A 20,582-nucleotide genomic window follows, 5' to 3' on the forward strand; every position below is an offset into this window, starting at 1 on the left:
TACCCCCCAGGGCCCTACTGTTATGTGACGGGGTTTGCTACGATGTTAGGCGTCGACGACACCGTGAGGCTAGTCGCACGCAGCTACATGTGCATGCACGCCATGCGTTTCTCGTCCGCTCCATCAAGTCCCACGACGAGTCCCGTGGATTGTCTGGTGGCGTATTCTCTATGCACAAAATAGATGTCGCTTGGTAGTCAAACCGTTGAATGAGCAAAGCCAGCAAGCTCGGTCTCTATGGCATACCGTACCGTTTCTCGTCACCCAGCAGAGATCGAACGAGGAGCGATACCAGCCGCGCTGTAATAGTCCCTGCGTCCTCACCATGCAAGGTTGATCATGGATGATAATTTAAAATGATATCCACTGCCATCTCGCTTCACTCGGAACAAACGCCTCCTGCCTCCCAAAGCCCCTCCTAACCCATGTACTTCGACGAGCCTTGTCGCCAGCGCGGATTCTGCGTGTACTTAGCTTGTAGATGTGGGTGCGCGCCACGTTCCACGTCGTGGCGACTCTAGAGCGCCTGAGCAGTGCTTGTACGCACGTGTCTGCATAAAGGAGACGGCGCGTCGGGACCCTGCGACAGCGAGCTTGTGTAACGTTGCGTGCAACTAGCCGAGCCCGGTCGTCGTGTTATAACGCACCTTTACGCTTAACAGAAAGGGCAAACTGGCACCAGCTGCTGCTTCGGCGGATACAGCGGAGGCGCGACTCACGCGCCGAGTCAGACAACACGAGCGTGGTTTGTACATCATTGGTGAAAAGACAGGTTCCTCGATCAACGACCTCGCAACCATGGCCGCCGCCCGCCCCCGGATCATCCTCTTTGATGGCGAGATCCCGCACGAGTCGACGCCGCAAGCCAACTTTATCGAGATGCAGCAGCATCAAAAAGCCAGCACGCACGGCCTCCTCTACGACGTGAACCGGGACCACCGGGCCATGTCGGTGCCGCGCCCGCCGCCCAGCACCAACTTTGCCAGCCTACGCACCGGACGCCGACGCCGGCGCGCAAGCCGCCCACGTACAACCCGAGCGACTATGGCTTCACGGCCAAGATGCGCAGCCCGACGGCCATGTTCATCGGCGCGGTGCTTGGCGCAATTGTTGGCGGCGTGCTCGCCAACTACAAGGCGCTCAACGGCGACGACATCACGCCGGTCGCGGCGCAGTGGGTCTCGCTCGTCGGGTCGCTCTTCTACCGCGCCATGACGTGCATTGTGATCCCGCTCGTGCTGTCGTCCATGGCGCTCAGCGTCTCCGAGATGCTGCGCATCGGGAAGGGCACAGCGATTTCGTGGCGCGTCGCCTTGTACTTTTTGCTCACGAAAGTGCTCGCGGCCACGACCGGGCTTGTGATTGCACTGGCGTTTGCGTCTCAGTTTCAAAACATCGATGCCTCGCACAAGCAGCGCGACATTACATCGGACGCCAAGATGTGGCTGCGCTGCGGCAGCCTCCCGTCCGACGACAAGTTTATGACGCTCTCGACCAACGGCAGTATCACGTGCGAGAGCCGCGACCCGCTGGATGCGCGCGCGATGGCCAACTCATCCTTTGTCATGCGCGACACCAACAACGTCTTTGTGAAGAACGCCGACATTGGCGCAATGCCGAAGCGCACGTTTGCCCAAGCCGTCATTGACATCTCCAACGACATTGTGCCCGACAACGTCGTCAAGGCTATGGTGTCGACCAACGTCCTCTCGGTTGCGATGTTTGGGCTTCTCTTTGGCGCCGCCGTCTGCAAGAACTACCGCCAAAACTCGACGGGCACGCATTACGTCATGGACATTCTGCGCCAAGTCAACCACGTCTGCACGGTCCTCGTGCACTGGCTGCTCGTGCTTGCTCCAATCGGCGTCGCGTCGCTGATCGCGGGCGTCGCGGCGTCCAAGCAGCCGATCGTTGGCGACGGCCGCGCGTTCTTTGCGCAAACGTACGCGTTCTTGCTGACGCTGGGCATTGCGATCGTGGTGTATACGTGCATGCTGCTGCCGCTCTTCCTCGGCCTCCTCGCGCGCATGAACCCATACCCATACCTGCTCAAGATGTTTCCGGCGCAGCTGTTTGCGTTTTGCACGGCGTCGAGCGCCGCGACGCTGCCCGTGTGCATGCGCTGCGTCGAAGGCACGAAAGAAGTGAGTCAGTCGCTTGCACGCTTCGTCATTACGCTCGGCGCGCCGCTCAACAAGGACGGCGCGGCGATTTACCTCTCGGTTGGCATTGTGTTCTTGGCCAACAGCGCCGGCGCGACGCTCTCGGGCCTCGACCTCTTCTTGACGATCGTGCTGAGTCTCGTCGGCTCGATGGCCGTGGCACCCGTGCCCGGTGGCTGCCCGGCCGTGCTCTACTGCATTTGGACGTCGCTCACGTCGGTGAATTCCAACCAAGTGCCTGGCGCGCTTCAGACGCTCCTCCTCCTCGATTGGTTTGTCGACCGGTTCACGGCCGCGGTCAACGTCACAGGCGACACGGTCGTCGCCCGCGTGATCGCCAAGCAGATTGATGAACAAGGCGTCGACGAGCAGACCGCCGACTACTAACTGTATGTGAATCCACCCCTTGATTGATTATATGAGCCCGTTGTTGGTAGTTTGTGAGGTAACGCGGTACCCAACATGGACGCAGAAGACTAGTAAGTGTCGTCCTCCATGTGTGCCCTCGCTTTGGTTGTTGCGGTGGATGCGCGTGGGAGCTCGTCGAGGACAGTTACCCTACCCCCGATAGCACACTGCCGTGGCGGCGTGGAGGACAAAGTACGCACCGCTCGGACACACGCTGGTCGTCACACACGACGGCGCTGCGTCTCATCTTCCTCGACGTGTGTACTCGACGACGCGCGCACTGCCGCCACGGGTGCAGGTTGCGACTACTAACTATCAATACAGGTGCATCCCTCCCAGTTGCATCCCTCCCAGTTTTTTACGGGCCATATTTAACGCGAGTTGTTGTACGGGCTTGAGTGCATGTGCACATCTGCAGCAGTGCTAGAGTATTGAGAGCTCGTTTCGCTCGGTGCGAGCGCTCTGGTGCTGCACAATATTGTTGTTGGAGCTGGATGCTGGGCGGTACCATCGAAGTTTAAAGAAACCAAAACTTCGATCTCTGCCTTCGAGGCTTTTCATTTTCGACCACGCGGCCACGGAAGAGACAGACAGGAATGGCGTTCGACCTCTTTGCCCCGGCCAAGACGATCAACTACGACTTCGTCGCGGGCATGTAGGGCCTCTTCACGCTCCTCGCGATCGTGCTCTACGTGCTGCAGCACTACACGGACGCGGTCGAGGGCTTCTACATCGTCATGGCCCCGTTCGCGCCGTGCCTGCTCTGGAGCCTCGTCGTCCGCCGCAACTGGCTGCGCCTCGAGAAGCCCAAGACCGAGTAATTGTACTCTAATGTGATGATTGTACTACGCAAAGTGGCGCGACGCGAAGCGTGGCATGTGCTGTCGCTTCGCTCGCTTCTCCCGCACCAGCGCGAGCGCCTGCCGCCGCCGGTACGCGCTCTGGATGCGCACGACGCTGCGGTACGCCGGGCTGCTCTCGGCCTTGAGGATGTTGCGCGAGTTGGGCCGCGTAAACGTGATCTTGCAGCGCTGAAAGCTGTAGTAGTAGCGCGCCTTCGTGGGTAGGTCAACGCACTCGACCCACGCGTTGTCCTTGTCCCGCGCGAGCTCGAGGGCGACGCGACGCACCTCGACGTCCGCACGCAGCTTGGCGTCCGAGAGAAGGACCTCGAGCATCTGCAGCTCCATGAAGCGGGGCACGACGACTCTGGCGCCGTCAAAGTTCCTGCACAGAAGCATCGACAACAAACATACGAGAGGCAAGCACCTACGGCGGCTCGTCGAGAACGCACGCTTGGGTGTCGCGGTTGTAGTAGTACGGGACACCGCCGTCCTCTGTGTACGCCATGAACCACACGTTTTCCTTGGGCGTCCGGGTTGGGGGCTCGAGCACCTTGGCCAAGTACGGTGCCGCGACCGCCGTCGGCAGCACATGCGTCTGCATGTGCACGTGGTCGACGGCGCAGGAGACCCAGTCGCGGAGCAAAAGGTACGCGGGCATGCGCAGCCAAGACGGATCGGACGGCGGCACGCGGTATGTCGACGGCAGCGACGCTTGCAGGTCGTCGAGATGCAGGCGGGAGAGGTCGTACGGCTTGGTGAAGAGTCCCATGGGCTCGTTGCAAGCGACCCACTCCCACCCGCACAGGTGCGCATCAATGTTCTTGACAATCCACGCGGCCCAGACGCCCGACCAGAGCACAGAAGACGTGGCTTTTGGCGACGGCACGTTGAAGAGCCAAAGGACGCAGCGCACAGTGGTGAGGACGGCCTCGGACGGCGGGAAATCCCACCCGAGCGGGTCTAAAAAGTCGGATTTGCCCATTTCTTGGAGCGCAATCACGCTCTCGTCGTACGCCGAGACTAGCAACACATGCATATCGTCGCAGCATCGACGAGGAAGGAGGTACCGATCGCGAGCACCTCCATCTTTGTGAATGCTGGCGACACGTACGGACGCTTGGCCATGTACTCCTACGCTGCTAGATCGGTCTATGGCCGCGCAAGGGCATCGTACCTTGTCGAGTTGTATGGCGATCTGCGCTTTCGAGGCGCCTTTGGCTTGCAGCTCCTTCTTGAGCTGATCGAGGTGGCGCACCAAGGCGTCGTCCTCGGGCATAATGCTGCTGTAGGAGCCAAACGACGATAAAGATAGACCTCCAATGCGTTTGGATAGCGCTCAAGATATCCATTTTCTTGCAGCGACCGACTTGGGACGGCAGCGTATTTGTCTGTCGCATCTTGCACCTACTGGGTGCGAATACCTGCACGTCCCAACACAGACTGGTCGTTGGGGGGGCCGCTTGAGCCGAGCAGTATGATTCCTGCTTCTGCCTCCCGAGGTCGCCGGTTCGATTCCCGATGCGCCGTATTTTCTATCCGGACTCCCCCCCATCCGGACACGAATGTCACTGAAGACGGTCACCATAATAAGGCCACGCTCGGCAAGTGCCACAAGGAACACATGGAAGAAGCAAGATGAAAACGGCATATGCCGGTAACTCGTGCCTACCGGATATTAGGTTGGAGGTAGGACGACCCTAGAAATACGACCCTTAATCCGTAAAATAACGAGAACACTCAGTTCAACACAGACTGGACGAGGACTGCGTAGCAAAACGGCGGTGGTCACGGCCGAGGGCGGAACCGACAAACTCCGATGTTGATGCAATAGTATTTGAGTTCTTAGATCGTTGTGTTGGCGGCGACGACTGGTTTCACTTGGCGCCTCTTGTCTCGCGTCCGTGCGGGGTACCACTGCACGGGGCTACAGTACCGTATACCTCATAACAACTCACCACTCAAAATCACCCACTTGAGCCGATTTTCCTCACAATAACTCACCAAGGCCGATTTCGGCGCTCACAATAGCTCACCATCGGAAACCAATTATGCATAAAGTTGACTTGAATAAACTATACTACTTTTGGTTGCGACTTTGTTGTTGAGTATGCAACAAAAATAGTATAGTTTAATCAAGTCAACTTTATTCTAGTGGGGTGTGAGTAACACGCTAAGAAAAAAATTAGACATAATAACCCACCTTCTGGAAAATTCCAACTCACATACCAAGGGCGTTTTTGGCCGATTTTGGTGGTGAGTTGTTATGAGGTATACGGTACCACGCCGACGCAAGACAGGAACAGTGCCGAAGAGAACCGTGCTGCAAATCGAGACGACCCACGTCCTGCCCTGACCAGCATACTTGTTTTCGACAACAATGACCAACGAGACCTCTGCTAGCATGCAACAGGTACTGTATGGTACCTGCTCACACCCTTGCGTGACGTGATCGCTAGGCGTCCAATTCGACAAACGTAATGCCCGCCCTTCTCGCCGTCGCTGACACCACGACGTCCACCGTACTACCGCTTCCTTCTTTGACGCGGCATCGCAACAATGGTATAGGACACGTCACCCTTGCTCAACGCGGTGCAAATCAATGACGCGGTGCTGGTGACGCGCCTGCTTGACGAGGGCGAAAACCCCAACTCGTCAAACGAGGTACCTGCACCGTCGACTTGTGTCGCGAGCTTGCTTGCGATGTCAATAAAACGGGTGCACACCCCTTATGACGGGTGCGGCGGCTGGCCACAAGGCGATAGCGGACGTGCTTTTGGCGCGTGGCGCCACCATGGATCTTGTCGACAAGGTGCAAAGTGGCGCCATGGCTGTTTCAGATTGCAACATGTCCTTTCTAGCACGGGTGCAATGCAATGACCTACGCGGTGGCGCACCTCCGTAAGGACATTATCGCGTGCTTGCATACGCACGGCGATTCACTTGATGTGGTCCAAGCATTGACAGGTCTCAGTCTTGTGCACGCTGCGGTCGCCGATGCGATGACGACCTTCAACGTGGAATTCCTCGCGTATCTGTTGGCGCGGGGTGCGTCGCCCAGCTCGCGGCTCTGGACGCCGCTGCCCGACGAGCACCAGCAGCTTCCAGTGGGCCATTTTATGGCGCGAGATGTGCTCTTTGCGCACGCTTCGCCGCTGACAACAGCACTGGCGTCGGGGAACCCGGAGCTCTTGGATCTCCTCCTGGCGCACGACGCAGACCCGCGCTTGGAGACACCGGTACTTCCGGACGCTGCTGCGCCGCCGCTACATCTCTACTAGGCGATTTCAAAGGCAGCTTGTGGAGCATGCGAACGTCCGCATGAAGATTGCGTGGGCGTCCATGGCCATGATGCGTCCGGGCGAGTCCCACGACCTCGCGGTCCCTTGTATTTGAACCCGGCAAGAGCTAACACACTTGATAGACAAAGCAAAGCCCGCTCGAAGCTGCCACCTTTTCCAACTCGCTCGGGCTCGTCAAGCTCTACACGACGCTCCAAGAGGGCATGCATGCCTTTCCGGTACCACCACCCATCTCGTGAGGATACGAAAGTGACGTTCTAGGGTCCGCCCCTTTTGCTCGCCGTGCACTACAACGAGCCCGACATGGTCAAGTATTTCTTGCCAACGTCGGACATTGACGCGATCACTGCCGTACGCACGTGCTTCTCGGCTGGGCTTGACGACGATCATAGAATGGTGACTATGCTCTCTACACTGCGGCCATGAATGGTCTCTTGGAGATCGTGCAGCTTCTCGTCGAGCATGGCGCCACTGTCGCGCCAACCAACGTGGTACGACACTGCGCGATAATCACCGATGACGCATGCGCGTCTAGGGCGAGGTCCTTCCCATTAAGGGCGCGTACGACAGAGGCCACGACAATGTCGTCGTCTATTTGCTATTTGATCACCAAGATGGACAATCTCAACATTTCATTGGTGCGCCTCGCTGCAATGCCGTCTTTACTGCACTGTTGTCATAGAACGGAGAACCCTTCCTGCTTTGCGCTTGCGCCGACGGCCGCATCTCGGTCGTCGACGCGCTTCTCCGCGCCGGTGTCGACGGCAAGGCGGCCGACTCGGTGCGTCACTGCCTCCATGTTCTTGCCTTGTAAAGACTGCGCCGTTATGTAGAACGGCATCACACCGCTCATGCGCGCCGCGTGCGTGGGTCAAACAGCCATCGTGGCACGCCTGCTGCAAGAAGCGCCGATCAATGTTGACGCAGTGGACGAGGTGCGATCCCTTGAAAACGTGCTCGATGGTCTGTCATGGACTGGCGCAGAGCGGGCGCACCGCCATCTTTTGGGCGGTCAAGTCGCCCCGAACAGACGACGCTCGACTGGCCATCCTGTCGATGCTCTTGGCGGCCGGCGCGAATGTACACATCGCGACCGATGTACAAAAATGTCATCTCGACTGGCGACCGCATAGGATTATGCTTTGTAGGCGGACTCGACGTTGTTTACGCAAGCCATTGCATCTGGCCTGCGCGACGTCGCCGAGCTGCTCTTGCCGTACTTTGATATCCACGAGGGCGCTCTGTGTTATAACGAGACAAAGACGCTTCAAGTGCGCAGCGCCACCATCGTTCGAGACACTCATCTTTTTTGCTAGCATTTCTCGTACCGTATGCATGGGCTAATCGCATCTCGATTCCTTTAATCTTTGTCCGTGTTCACTGATTTTTTTGCTCGATGGAGAGTTTTGTGGATGTTTTTAATTCGTCGTTCGATCTGAAAAAGGAAGAGCACGTCGTGGCCGTTCTATTTCTGCCATTAATATGGCATTTTTCTATGCCGCCTGTAAAAAAGATGAATAAAATGCACTCTGATTTTTTCACCTGTTGATTTAAAAATGCAAAACGTTTTAATCAATTCTGCATAAAATAATATAGTAATCGCTATGAATTGCATAAAAATCGTGAGGTTTCTGAGTCATTATTATTATTCGCACTTTTTAAAATTGCTGTGGAAGCTGATCCATCTGCCCTTTATATGCTTCTCAAAAAAATTAATTCTCGCGAGCCAGCACTTGACCTCAAACGTTCAAACGTGCACATTTGGACGGTATGCTCCTTCAGTTTTTCTCGGATTGACGACGTGTTGTAACGCGCAGCATTGAGACGCGTTACGCTAGGATTTTAGATTTGTCTAATTCGCAAAAATGACGAAACGAAATTATAAAAAGTGACGGCTGAATCGATTAGCCCATGCATACGGTACCTCCGGCTCGCCATCCTGCACCGCCAACCGCACATCGTGTCATGGCTCATCGCGCTCGGTGCCGATGCCAACCTAGAAACGGTCGAAAACCTGTCCTTCCAACTGACACTAATACTGACGATTAGGACGAACATCTTCCGTTGCTTTGACGCAGTCATGCACAGCGACGCACGCACGGTCGCGGCGCTGCTTCCCCACGTCAAGAACTTGGAAGCCATCAATCCGGTCAGTACACCTACCCTCGCCACAATTTGTTTTCGACACGGCACCGACCTAGTATGGGCACACGGCGCTGCTCGTTGCGACCGTCCATGCGAACGTGGATATGCTACAGCTTCTCGCTGCTCATGGCGCCAACCTCGCATACGTTGACCAGACATCGGTACATGCATTGTAATCAGCGATGGCCGCGTATCTTTGGAGTAGGAGCCGACGACGGTCATCGCACTGGCGAGTAGCCTGGGTCATGCGGCCGTGGTGCGCTGCCTGCTAGAGCTGGGTGCACCAATTGACGTCCCAAACGTGCGCTCTCGCTTCTGAATCTTGGGTACTGAGAGGATGATGTAGACAACACAGAAGGGGTCGATGGCACTGGCACATGCTGTGATCCGCGGCCACGGCGATGTCCTTCGCGCGCTCCTACCTCTTGTGGATGTGAACGCGACAGTGGTCCACGACTCGCGGTGCGAAACCGGTCCGGATTGGCATAAAACCCTTCGGAACACGGCAATGACGATGCCACTGCACGCGGTTGTTATGTGCGAAGCCATGGAGCCCGTCGAGCCCCATGGTGACTACATGGATGCTCTCCGCGCGCTTCTCGAGTGTCCGTCCATCGACGTCAACGGTCGCTCTGCGGTACCGCATGACTTTAGTTGATTTGCCGATTTGGAGATTGAAGTGTAGGAGGCCAATGGCGCGACGGCCTTGTTCTGTGCGTGCGAACGCGGCAACCGCAGCGTGGTGCGTGCGATCGTCGAGCACCCGGACTGCGATATCAACGCGGCCGACAATGTAGGATACACTGGATTGGCAACGAGAGATTGGACACGTTGTCGTGTAGGATGGCAACACGCCTTTGCACGCGGCCTCTCGAAAGGGTTTTCCCATCATGGTCTCGTACTTGCTGGCGCAGCAGCCACGGATCAACATCCTTGCTGAAAACAAGGTAACCATTATGTACCCAAGGGAAACGATGCTCATCTCACTTGTGCAATAGGAGGGCATGACGGCATTGCAAGTCGCAACCGCGCATGCCAAGCGCGACGTGGCGGCACGATTGTGCCTTGAACCAGCGCTCGTCGTACACGCCTTGACCAATAATGCCAAGTAGATAGCCTAGTTGATGCTCTCTTCATTAACACGACTCGTTGAATGAATGCGGGGTCCTTTGTGGGCCTGCTCCAGCGAAGAATGCCTGCTCCAGCGAAGAATGAGAATTCCACCACTGTCAACTTTGCACATTTGGCCGACAGAGACAAACTCGTAACCGTCACGAAAGGGCCACCTTGATCAAGTGCTGGTTCAACGCGTCACATCGGCACCAATGCAGACTGACGTTTGCAGACTGACGTTTGCCCGTCCGTGGCCACGGGCCCTAGCATTTCTCACATATGCTCACCTCAGCGATCGCACTGGCTTGGCTGCCGCCTCGTTGAGCTCAGCGGCATGCTCTCTGTCGCCGCCTCGATTGGTCTCAGCGCCTACGCCCTCGCTGTCTTTGCCTCGTACCTTAAGACCGACTACTTTTTCCCCAACTTCAACACGGCGGCACCTATCCTCGTCGCCATCCTCAACCACCACCTCGTTCTCTCAAGATCCGGTAACATCGACGTCTTTGGACCTCAATCCTCCTTCGTACCGTCACTTCAAGGCACGAGCCCGGCATATCCGCGCCTTATCATGTACCAAGAGCTCACGCGTCTTCTCGATGGCGTGCGGGGTCTGCGCCGCCTCGACGCAACGCAGGTCGTCAAAATGGTCTCGCCGTACTGTTGGGCCGACCTCAACAAGACGTACGAGCTCGCATACACTACAAAGCGCCAAGCACGGTGTGCTCAGTACGAAGCCACGAACGGCGCCGTGCACCTCGAGACCGTTCTCCGCAACATTGATTTCAGTGGCTTTGTGGACGCGACCCAAGGTCTTTTTCTGTCGGCGATCGCCCATCCGATTGCGCGAAGCGGACCGGCTGGCGCAGCTTGGCTCTCATCTCTAGAGACGCATGTGTGGGCAGCCGAGTCCGATGAAGTCGCACTCTGGGCGTCGTGCGGTCTCGACCGCTATACGCTGCAGTACGGCACCGGCATCAGCATCGGCGTGTCCGAGTCGATTTTGGTCGAGACAGCACTCGGTCAGAGATTGTCGCTGCCGCTCAAGACAATACCGAGCACTAATCGGTGGACGTTCCGAACGACCCGGGCGCTTTACAACCTCTTGTACAACGACTTGTACGCGAATGGGGCCAACGGGAGCCTCGTTCGGGGTACCACCAACTACTTTGGTGACGTGGACGCGAGTCGGATCGAGGCGTTCGCTACGCAACGTACACTCAAACCAGTGCAAGAAGCCGTCCACTATGGTCTTGGCTCGTTCGGTAGCATTGACGCCAAGTGGGTACCACCACCACCGCGCCTTCTCACCGCTGTGCAAGCGTTCGAAGCGACCCTTATTGCAGCACTTGTTGCGTCGACGACGCTGCCATCAGTTGATATGTCGCGCGAAACGCTGCTCGTGACACCTCGGCGCTGGAGAGATCGTCAGCTCGGCTTTGTCTCGGGCAATCCCATGTGCACTCTGGGACGACGGCAGAGCTTTGTCCAGCAAACGTTTCGGTTCGATGACGTTTGCGGCAGCCAGACACCGTTGACCCTCGAGTGGCACAGCTTCAATGCCGTCTTTGCATTCTGGCTTCTCGGCGGCTCCGTGTCGACGACCGACGTCTGCGCGTCCTTTCCCAGCGACGCTATTGCCTGTCAGCGACTTGTGGCGAAAGCTAAAACGCTGTATGACGCATTGTCTCTACCACCGCTGGATCAGGTGTTGCTCTCGGATCTCTCATCGCTGGACGTTGGCTTTCTCCAGATCTTCTACACCAACCAGACAGCCATCTCTATGGACCAGCAGCTGCTCCTCGCACCCGACTTTTCATTTCTCGGCGCCATGTATGTCTACGACTGGGCACTCAACTTTCGCGAAGTCGTCTCGTTCCAAGGCGACGTGGCTACGTACACACTCCTCTCTGGCTTGTACGCTCCGGTGGTTGCTGACCCGATCGTGCCACCGGCAGCACTCGGCCCGTACCTTTGGTACCTTGCAACCGTCACCACAGGCACTCTAGCGATTCTGGCCGGGCTTGTTTTTGGACTGCGTTGTGTTAGCGGCGATGCTGGCTACGACTGGTTTCACTTTGCGCCTCTTGTCGCTTCCGTGTGGGTGAGTCGAAATTTCTTGGTGTTTCGAAGTGCTGCGGCCATTCTGTGCTTGGCGACGGCGCCACTCGACACAACGGCTTTACATGATGTCGCACGCCTCGTGCTAGCGCCGCGGTCGATCGCAACGTCAAGCGTGCTTGCACTGGACTGTCTCTGGCTCGCCCACGTGGCGCACGGCGTGCTGCTTCCACTCAGTGCCGCCTGGTCGGCGCTACCGATTCCGTTTCTTGGCTGGCTCGCGATCGTTTTGCTTGACCAGCTGGCGCCCGTCGCCTTGACCTCTTCGCTCGACCGACAGTGCTTCGCTATCAATATGGACCAAATGACGTATTGTGCCAATGGCGTCATCAGCGTCGGCCGTTTTGAGCGGAGTGTGGCCCTTGTGGCGGTCGTCGGGGCTGTTATTACCGCGTCGTTTGTCTGGTCGTTGTGGTACCCTGACTCTACTAGTGCGTCGCCTCGCCCAAGTGCTGTTATACCACCGATAGCACCCCTGCATGCCACCTCGACAGGTCATCGCCTGAGCCTGGTCACGGCGATCATGTGCGGGCTCGTGCCGCTGACCTGGAGAAACCGCGTTCACGTGTTTGACCTTAAGCTATGGCTTCTTATCCAGTCGGACGACGAAGCGCTGGACTCTACAGTGCAAGCCCCTGTCACACTGCTACCATTCAGCGCACCGTCAATACTCTCGCTACCCTCAAGGGTCTCACATTCCGTCTTGGGCCGCAAGTCGGTTCAGAGTTTCCTACGGTGTACAGGGCTTGCGTACATTGGCATCACTCTCTGGAGTAACGCGGCCTACTTGAGCGTCTTGGAGACGGCGCTGGCCAACGACTATGGCTGGGCCGGCTTCAATGCTACCGGCATGCACGCCTTCCTGGCCAACACCTTCAACCGCCAGCTCCTCACGTCCACCGACGCTTCGATTGCACTGCACGACCCAGCGTTCGGGGACCCACTGCAGTCGTACAACTCGTCGGCTATCACCGTCGCGTGGTATCCCACGGTAGCGCGCCGGTACCTCTTCAATGCATCCGCGCCATTGCACGAGCTGGTGGCAGGTCTCCGTGCCATGCATCCGTGTCAACTGCCGTGGATGTTTACGCAGTACTGCTGGCTCGACCTGGATCGGACGTGGGAGATGGCCAGCACCAGCCAGCGTCAGGTCCGGTGTGCAGATCTCAGCCAGCACAACGGTGCCCGGTACCTCGAGACGAGTCTGCGTAATGTACAAGACTGGGCGGTATGGCAATCTTGCTGGGGCTCCTCGTTCGACATTGGCATCGGCAACGACTTGGCAGCGTCCGAGGCAGGTCGTCAGTGGCTGCACCGTGTTCAGACAAATGCCTTGTCTGTGCCAGAAGAAGTCGAGTACTGGAGTAACCGTGGCATCTCGGTGTTCTTGCTGCAGTGGCAAAACTTCAAAGACACGGGTCTCAGTGACTCGATGGTGATTTCGACGCCGTTCGGTCTCTCGTATACGCTGCCCATCAGTGAGCGCCGAGGCGTCGTGCACCTCGACTACCAGACGTCGCATCGCATGTACTGGGGACTCGCGAGCGACCGCTGGGCCGTGAGCACCAACGCGACCAGCATCGGTGGCTTGTCGCTCTTGCGCAATAGTCCCCACTTTGCCTTTGCGAATGCGACACGCGCGAGTTTGCTCTTTGAGAACCTGACGCTCTCGTCGCCGCTCAACGCTGGTTTGGCGCTGTATGATAACTCGTTGGGACCGTTTGGCGCCGTCGACATGGTGTACGTCAGCTGTCCGACGTCGCTGCTTGCGCTCTACCGCTACATTCTGCACGCGATCGCCACTGTAACCAGCTCCAACCTTGAAGCCCAGAGGCAATTTCTCAATCTGCCTGCCAAGACATACATTGGTCAGCTGCCACAGGCTCTGCTCAACGACACAAGCCTGCGCCTCGTGGGGGGTAACCTCATGTGCGGCAGCGACCTGCCGGGATCCCGGCCATCAAGGGCGCTGCTGACGCTATACGGCATCGACACAGTTTGCTCGTGGCAATACCTCGACTTCTTTACACCGTCCACAACCGGCCTCGTCTTTGCCCTCGCTGCGTTTGATGCAGTGCATCGCGTTCAGCCAACTGTCGACTTTAGAGCCTTTTGTGCAAGTGATGTATACGCCGAGCCCAACTGCGAAGCCATCTACCTCCCGTCCCATACCTTTGCGACAAGCTACTTTTCAGATCCAACTACGCTTGGAGAATTGGCAGTGGCGGCCGAGGCCGACACCCACAATCTCTCGATCGAGATGACCCAGTACATCAACCGAACCAGCAACATCGAGCTGTATCGAATCAATATTCTGGATCCGACTGACCGAACCTGGATGTTTTTTGGCTGGAACTATTTGGCCGATTGGGTTGTCGGCAAGCGCGAAGTCGTCTCGTTTCAAGGCGACGGCGGCACAGTCACGGCCATGTCCCGCTACACGACGCTCTCAACCCTTTCTCTCACCGAGGCAGTGATCCCGACGCGTCTCTCATACGTCTGTCAGCAGTGTGTCCGGTACGTTACAGGCGCCATGATGGTGGGTGCGGGAGTTGCTGCCTACTATGCCATCTTTGTTTGCCGCGGTTGTATCGAAGGCATGAACCTCTTCTCGGTGAACCGACTCATTGGCCACGCGTGGATTGGTCGAACTTTGCTCATCATTCGCGGTATCACGGCGCTTTGGTTGCTGAACACGCCATCTCTACAGCTGCTTGCGTTTGGCGTCGGCGCTCGGTTTCAAGCGTCGCCGCTAGCGTGGTTCCCGACGCTCCTGGCTACGTCCGAGCTCACGTGGCTCGTCTACATCGCCAACGATCTCTTGAGTTGTGTCACTCGGCAATACACGAGGTTGTATGCGTGGAAGAGCTCGGTTGCAGCGTGCATAGTCGCGGCAGCCTGGTCCTCCATGCATCCGCAAGAGTACACTACCTCTGTGCGCCGAACCTGCAGCTACATCGACATGGATGTAACTCTGGTGTGTACGAGCGGCTACGTCGAGCTGGGTCACTGGAGCCGCGTCGGCGTTGACGTCGGTCTTTGTCTCAGCTGTGTTCTCTTGATGGCTTGTGTCGAGCGACTGCGACACCCCAATCTTCCATTGGTACCAACGCCATCGCTTCTTCTCAACACCACAAGTGTCTACTCGTCCAACATGACCAACTGGATCGTCCATGGCCACGCGTATATGGATCGTATGACTGCCGTCATGGGCGGGCTTTTGACGTGGCGCTACCACGGCGTTCTGCACGTCTTTGACATCAAGTGCTGGCGGACCTTTGTCGTCGTGCCCGAGGCGGAGTGTCCGTTTGAGGTCGGCGCCGTCCTTCCTCTACATCGCATTTGCTAGGGACATATAAATCAAAGGTGGTCATTCTTGAGTGCCGTTTGAAATGACGACGGGATTAGCTGGTGGGTTAGGGTATCAGACACGCAGACAAATGATCAATGACTTGTAGACAGTCATAAAATTTGTTGCGGAGACAAAACAACTGCGTTCATGCTGCCAGCGTTGTCGCCGCCCGCGTTGATCCCCCGCCTGAGGTGCCCCATTTTTAAGCCGCACTAATAAGGTCACGTTACCGATCGTCCTGCACCGCGATCTCCAATCGCTGATGCCGCCTCAGTCGCTGGTGTCTCTCGAAGACCTCGACAAACTGTGCGACGTCGCCGCCGATCGTGACGCCTGGAAGAACCGTTGGAGCGTGCCGTCATGGGTGTCCCTCGCGGCCGCACGCGCCCCGGGCGACTAGAAAAAAGCAAGACGCACCCCGCGCCACCGCTGCCACGGCCGGCGAGCAAATATCAAGAGAAAGATAGCGCTAGTCTCTACGTACTATACAAAGTCGTTGGTGCAACATGTAGAGAGGGCAAAACACGTTTACATATAATGGTGCCACAGACGAAGTGGGCAGAAAGCACTTCATTACAGTGCAGTAGTAGCTCACTGCTTGGGAAAGTAGAGTGTCGGGAGCCCATGGATTTGGAATCCGTGACGCCACCCGATTTGAATCGCTGCGCGCAACAAGAGCCATATGCCCAACACCACCACGGAAAGTCAAAAGATAGGGACAACTAAATAGAACCATAATATGTTGGACTTAAACGAGCGCGATGCGGCTCTGCTGCTCCATGAGTGCCAACACGTCGGCGGCGACGCGCGCCATCCGGTCCTTGGCCGTCGCTGCCATGCGGCCGCGGGGCATGTCGTCTGCGATCGACAACGTCCCGAGCTCAATGCCGTCCCTCGTGATGAGCGGCACGCCGTAGAAGAAGCGGATGCTCTCGGCGCCCGTGACGCGCGGCGACGCGGCAAATCGCGCGTCGACGCTCGCGTCCGAGACAAACGTAGGTGTCCGGCTCGAGAGCACCGCCAGGTTGAGAGCGCACGCCGGCGAAATCATGTGCGGCACGTTGTCGCCGAACGCTGCCTTGAGGATACACTGGCCCTTGTAGACGACGCAGACGTAGGCTTGGGCGACCTCGACGTCCTGCACGAGCGACTCGCACATGGCGTCCAGCTCCGAGTTCATGGCGTGGTTCACAAAGATGTTTTGCCGCAGCTGCTCGGCTTCCCGCGACGTTTGGAGCGAAATCTCCATCTGGATCGAGCTACGGCCCATCGGGGTTCGTGGCGACGACGCCGACACGGCTCGACGGGGCGGCGGCACTGCCGATGCCTTCGTCGGTGGTGGTGTTACGAACGTGGTTCGCGCTGGCGCCGGCATGACCATCGTCTTGGGCTGCGGCATGCTCGACCGAGTGGGCAGTGTGCATGACGGTGTCGGCCGCGGCGGTGCCTCGCCCTCGGAGCTCGAGAGACGCTCAAAGCGATTGCTGTGGTCTTGCGCCTTGTAGTCGCTGCCGCGCGGCGTCCGAAAGCCGGTCCAGAGATCGATCTTTGGTCGAGCTTTGGGCGTCGTCGTAGTCGTCGTTGTTGTCGTTGATGATGCGGCAGGGGTCTTGCTCTTTGGCGTCATGAACGAGTGGCGAAGGTTCCGAGGCGTCGTGCTCTCTTCGGGCAGGGACTGGAGTAGCTGCATGACATCGGTTTGGCAAAACGACTGGCTCGACCCGTCGTCGCTGAGCTCGCTAATGCGGTGCAAGAGCTCTTCGTGGGTTGCAATCTTGGAGTGTTTGAGCGCCTGCACGAGCTGCTTGCCCGCACGGCTCACGCGCTGCTGGCGGACGCTGGGTCGGCGCATCGAGGCGGTCGGTGCGACCGGTGCCGCGGCCGCCGTCAGCGACGTGGTCGCGAGCACCTTGTTGGTCAAAATGTACTTGGCCTTGCACTGCTCGTAGCAGACAAGGCACACGCGGAGCTCGAAACTCACGCTTGTCGCCGACTCGACGCGCTCAATGCTCGAGCACGCATGGCAAAAGTTGAGGCCGCAGAGCCGACAGACGACTTGCTTGCGGAGCGGCGTGCGCTTGAGACAGCGCGTGCACGCATCCGAGTGCAGCGCAGCGGCGTCGACCGTCGTGATGTGCGCCGCGAGGCGTCGCCGGACGACGGCGTCGGCGAGGATCGCAAGTCCTTTTGCAAGCCGGTGGAGCACATGGTGGCCAAACGCGCTTGGCGACGACGACCCGCTCGGTTTCGGGCCAAAATGATTGCCATAGAAGGCCATTTGCACACGGTCGGACCGGATTTCTTCAATGTGGTAGCCAAAGAGGAGCGACGTGACGTGCTGGAGCTTGCATTTCGCGTCCGCCATGCGGTACACATGCGGGTTGTCGAGCGACTTGAACGCGCGGAGCACCGACGACGGCGACGGCTGCTGCATCGCATCCAGAAACACGAGGTCGTGCCGCGTCCGCGAGAAGAACCGCTTGGTTTCAAACTTGGCGTGCTTGATCGCACCGGCCACGTTGCGCTTCCGGACGTCGTCGCTGCTCTTGCTGCTCGGGACGTCCGAGACGACGGTCGCGCTGTCGTCGTCGTCGTCGCGCATATAGGACGCGACGCCGGTGGCGAGCCGGCGCGCGGTCTTGACCTCGATGAGCTCGGCGCCAAAGACACGAGCCAGAAACGCTTGGAAGCCGAGCTGCGCGTCGCATGAAAAGACATTGAGCACCTCGGCGAGCGAACCCGTGATGAGCGTCGAGGCAAAGACCGTGTACGTGGCCGTCTCGGCGCTGTAGTCGGACCGGATCGGCGTCTCGTGGTGCCGAAGCAAGTCGTGCTGGATCGCAATCTGCTGGCGAACATGGCGCGTGATTGACTCGCCGCGCAGGAGGAGCGCGTCATCATTCATCTTCTTGGCGTCTTCGAGGAACGTGCGCGGCCACCGCTCCGAGTCGGTCGTCGTGGTCCGCGACTGCTGCGCCGCCCTGCGAAAGACCTCGCTGCCGTTCTGCGACCCATGAAACATCATGGTGATGGGCGCAAATCCAAGACTGGGCGCGGGATCTGGAGCGCTCAGATGTCGATGTGACTCACCGCAGGAAGATCAGTCCTCTTCGGCGTGACAGAGACGTTTAACAGATGTTTAACGCACTTTAACGCACGTCCGAGACGGCACCGGTGGTCGCATTCTCGTGGTGGCCTACCGAACCGGTAGGCCACCACGCAGCGTGAGAGCGCACCAATGTCTCGTTGCCGCACGGCAGTCGACCTCGCAGACGAACGGCACACTGCCACGCAGCAACGGCAGCGACAGTCCCTTTAACGTTGCGTCCAACGACTTTAACGCGTTCAACGTCAATCGCGAATGGAAAGTGCAAGATCACATCAAGGTAATAATGACCCTGTCGGAAAGGCGGTTGGGATCTCGCAGCCGTTGACGCTGTAGCGCACTGTCGAGTACGCTTGTCGATCCGACTGCACGAGAAATGGGATCAACGAGGACATGCTCATTGCCGCATCTGCTACGACGAGGCAGGGAGCCGTCGCGGGCCAGAGATCGCCGGCGTTGCTTGGTTATCACGCGCTCGAGGAGGGATCGCGCGTCGCAGCCGACTGTTGCAACTGCACCAGTTACCAACGCTGCTCCAAATGTAGGACTTGGTGTGAGCAATGTGGTGCTCTCCGGATCGACGCCACCGTTTCCGGCTCTTCTCGTGGGACTCGCAGTTGTACCGCCGTCGATGCTTGTGCGGCGATGGTCAGCAGCACGCAACGTCGGTGTCGTCGCGGCCCCTTCCCTGTACATACGCTGCGTCGTCGATCGGGCTGGCGACACGCTGGTGACGCGACGGCGTCCTTGCACCGGTCGTGCGTGTGCAGCGGGAAGAATATCGCTCCAGCAGTTGTAGCCGGTCGAGCGAGCCGGTGGCCGACGACGTCGTAGCAGCGAGCGAATAGTATCCAGGCTCAAGGGTTTTCTTCCCTTGTAGTTGTGCTGTCTATAGCTATTACAATACCATCCCGGCCACGTTGCCATGAGCCACCCGACACGCATGACGAGGCGGCACATGTCTACGACATGGTGCGCTGGTTTGCAAGACCCAAGTCCCAAGGAAGAGCGGCCAACGTGTCGTTTCTCAAGAGAGAAAAATGCTCATAAACCTTACACGACATTACTTCTGGCAACACAAAAACGTCCTTTTGCTGCACACGTAAACCTGGATTGGTTTCGTCCATCGCAGGACGCATTTCCATTGGTGCTCGCTATAAGAAGCAACGCGGCGTAGTCGGATCATTCATCGCTCGTCGTCTTTGGCGACGAGACGCTGAAAGACGACCGTTTGGAAGTCCGAAGGCGCCAAGAACCGCGCGGCTTGTTCCATGATCGCATGAGAAAGTATTGCAGATGGGCACGGGAACAGCAACCCGAGCTGGCCAATCGAATCGCGGCACATGGTCGGAACACGATGTGATTGGTGCGATCTGTGTGCAATAGCACACCCGCGCACCGCGATCACAGGTTGTCTGTCGACGAGGGTACCATATCAATCGCCCAAGACGCCCGCAGCGAGTACTATTCTCGTCCGCGTCTCAAAGACACCCGAGGATCGTCCTCGTTTCTTCTCGTGCCATTCAAATTCCTACTGAAAACCTTCTTGTCGGCGCTGCCGTCGGTTCTATTCCCTCGACGACCCCGACTGCAAGCGCCTTCAAGCCGCGCAAATGAGTGGCGTTCAGCCTGACACAAAAATGCACGCCATTACGCACAACGCATTCTATTGTCTTGATATTTCTATGGGAATCCCGTACTTTTATTCGATCCCATGTGCTTCGATGCTCGCCGAAATGACCTGTCACAATACATGGCCACGCGCAGCTGATAACCTCTGACATTGCATACTCTGTGGAGTACACAGCCTGGCCACAATCACCTCGACGCGAACAAAACAAAACGCGCGTTGGCCCGACACCTATTCGTGAGGCCCTCTACGACGACGCACCGACGCTCTTGGCCTCGCTCTCGCACAGAGTAGAGCCTCATGGACTACGACGCGGTGGTTCCGACACCCGGCTCGACAACGGCTACGGAGCTGCTTGGGACGGGTTGTTCACACTAGAGCGCACCTGCATTATCGTGCCGGTA

The 20,582-nt window shown here is 57.9% G+C and overlaps 6 protein-coding genes across 6 annotated transcripts; 4 read left to right on the top strand and 2 right to left on the bottom strand.

The window, feature by feature from the left end:
• Nucleotides 1–665: 665 nt before the first annotated feature.
• SPRG_11420 (hypothetical protein) lies at nucleotides 666–2,549 on the top strand (the record flags this gene model as incomplete). Its single annotated transcript, XM_012350421.1, has 2 exons — nucleotides 666–951; nucleotides 987–2,549. Exons 1-2 carry the CDS (start codon nucleotides 799–801, stop codon nucleotides 2,547–2,549), a joined length of 1,716 nt encoding a protein of 571 aa, XP_012205811.1. The 5' UTR covers nucleotides 666–798.
• Nucleotides 2,550–3,415: 866 nt separating this feature from the next.
• SPRG_11421 (hypothetical protein) lies at nucleotides 3,416–4,691 on the bottom strand (the record flags this gene model as incomplete). Its single annotated transcript, XM_012350422.1, has 4 exons — nucleotides 3,416–3,797; nucleotides 3,844–4,435; nucleotides 4,483–4,546; nucleotides 4,590–4,691. The coding sequence occupies 4 exons, from the start codon at nucleotides 4,689–4,691 to the stop codon at nucleotides 3,416–3,418; spliced, it is 1,140 nt and encodes a 379-aa protein (XP_012205812.1).
• A 1,452-nt stretch (nucleotides 4,692–6,143) lies between these two features.
• Nucleotides 6,144–7,528, top strand: SPRG_11422 (hypothetical protein; the record flags this gene model as incomplete). Its single annotated transcript, XM_012350423.1, has 4 exons — nucleotides 6,144–6,224; nucleotides 7,107–7,205; nucleotides 7,250–7,297; nucleotides 7,397–7,528. The coding sequence occupies 4 exons, from the start codon at nucleotides 6,144–6,146 to the stop codon at nucleotides 7,526–7,528; spliced, it is 360 nt and encodes a 119-aa protein (XP_012205813.1).
• Nucleotides 7,529–9,406: 1,878 nt separating this feature from the next.
• Nucleotides 9,407–9,971, top strand: SPRG_11423 (hypothetical protein; the record flags this gene model as incomplete). The annotated part of the gene is made up of 4 exons (XM_012350424.1): nucleotides 9,407–9,496; nucleotides 9,545–9,652; nucleotides 9,702–9,806; nucleotides 9,858–9,971. 4 exons carry the CDS (start codon nucleotides 9,407–9,409, stop codon nucleotides 9,969–9,971), a joined length of 417 nt encoding a protein of 138 aa, XP_012205814.1.
• Nucleotides 9,972–10,306: 335 nt separating this feature from the next.
• SPRG_22281 (hypothetical protein) lies at nucleotides 10,307–15,439 on the top strand (the record flags this gene model as incomplete). Its single annotated transcript, XM_012350456.1, has 2 exons — nucleotides 10,307–14,915; nucleotides 14,979–15,439. The coding sequence occupies 2 exons, from the start codon at nucleotides 10,307–10,309 to the stop codon at nucleotides 15,437–15,439; spliced, it is 5,070 nt and encodes a 1,689-aa protein (XP_012205846.1).
• A 718-nt stretch (nucleotides 15,440–16,157) lies between these two features.
• Nucleotides 16,158–18,467, bottom strand: SPRG_11424 (hypothetical protein; the record flags this gene model as incomplete). The annotated part of the gene is made up of 1 exon (XM_012350425.1): nucleotides 16,158–18,467. One exon carries the CDS (start codon nucleotides 18,465–18,467, stop codon nucleotides 16,191–16,193), a length of 2,277 nt encoding a protein of 758 aa, XP_012205815.1. The 3' UTR covers nucleotides 16,158–16,190.
• Between the last annotated feature and the right edge of the window lie 2,115 nt (nucleotides 18,468–20,582).

The sequence above is a fragment of the Saprolegnia parasitica genome, assembly GCF_000151545.1.
Source record: "Saprolegnia parasitica CBS 223.65 unplaced genomic scaffold supercont2.65, whole genome shotgun sequence".
Taxonomy (NCBI): Eukaryota; Oomycota; class Saprolegniomycetes; order Saprolegniales; family Saprolegniaceae; genus Saprolegnia; species Saprolegnia parasitica.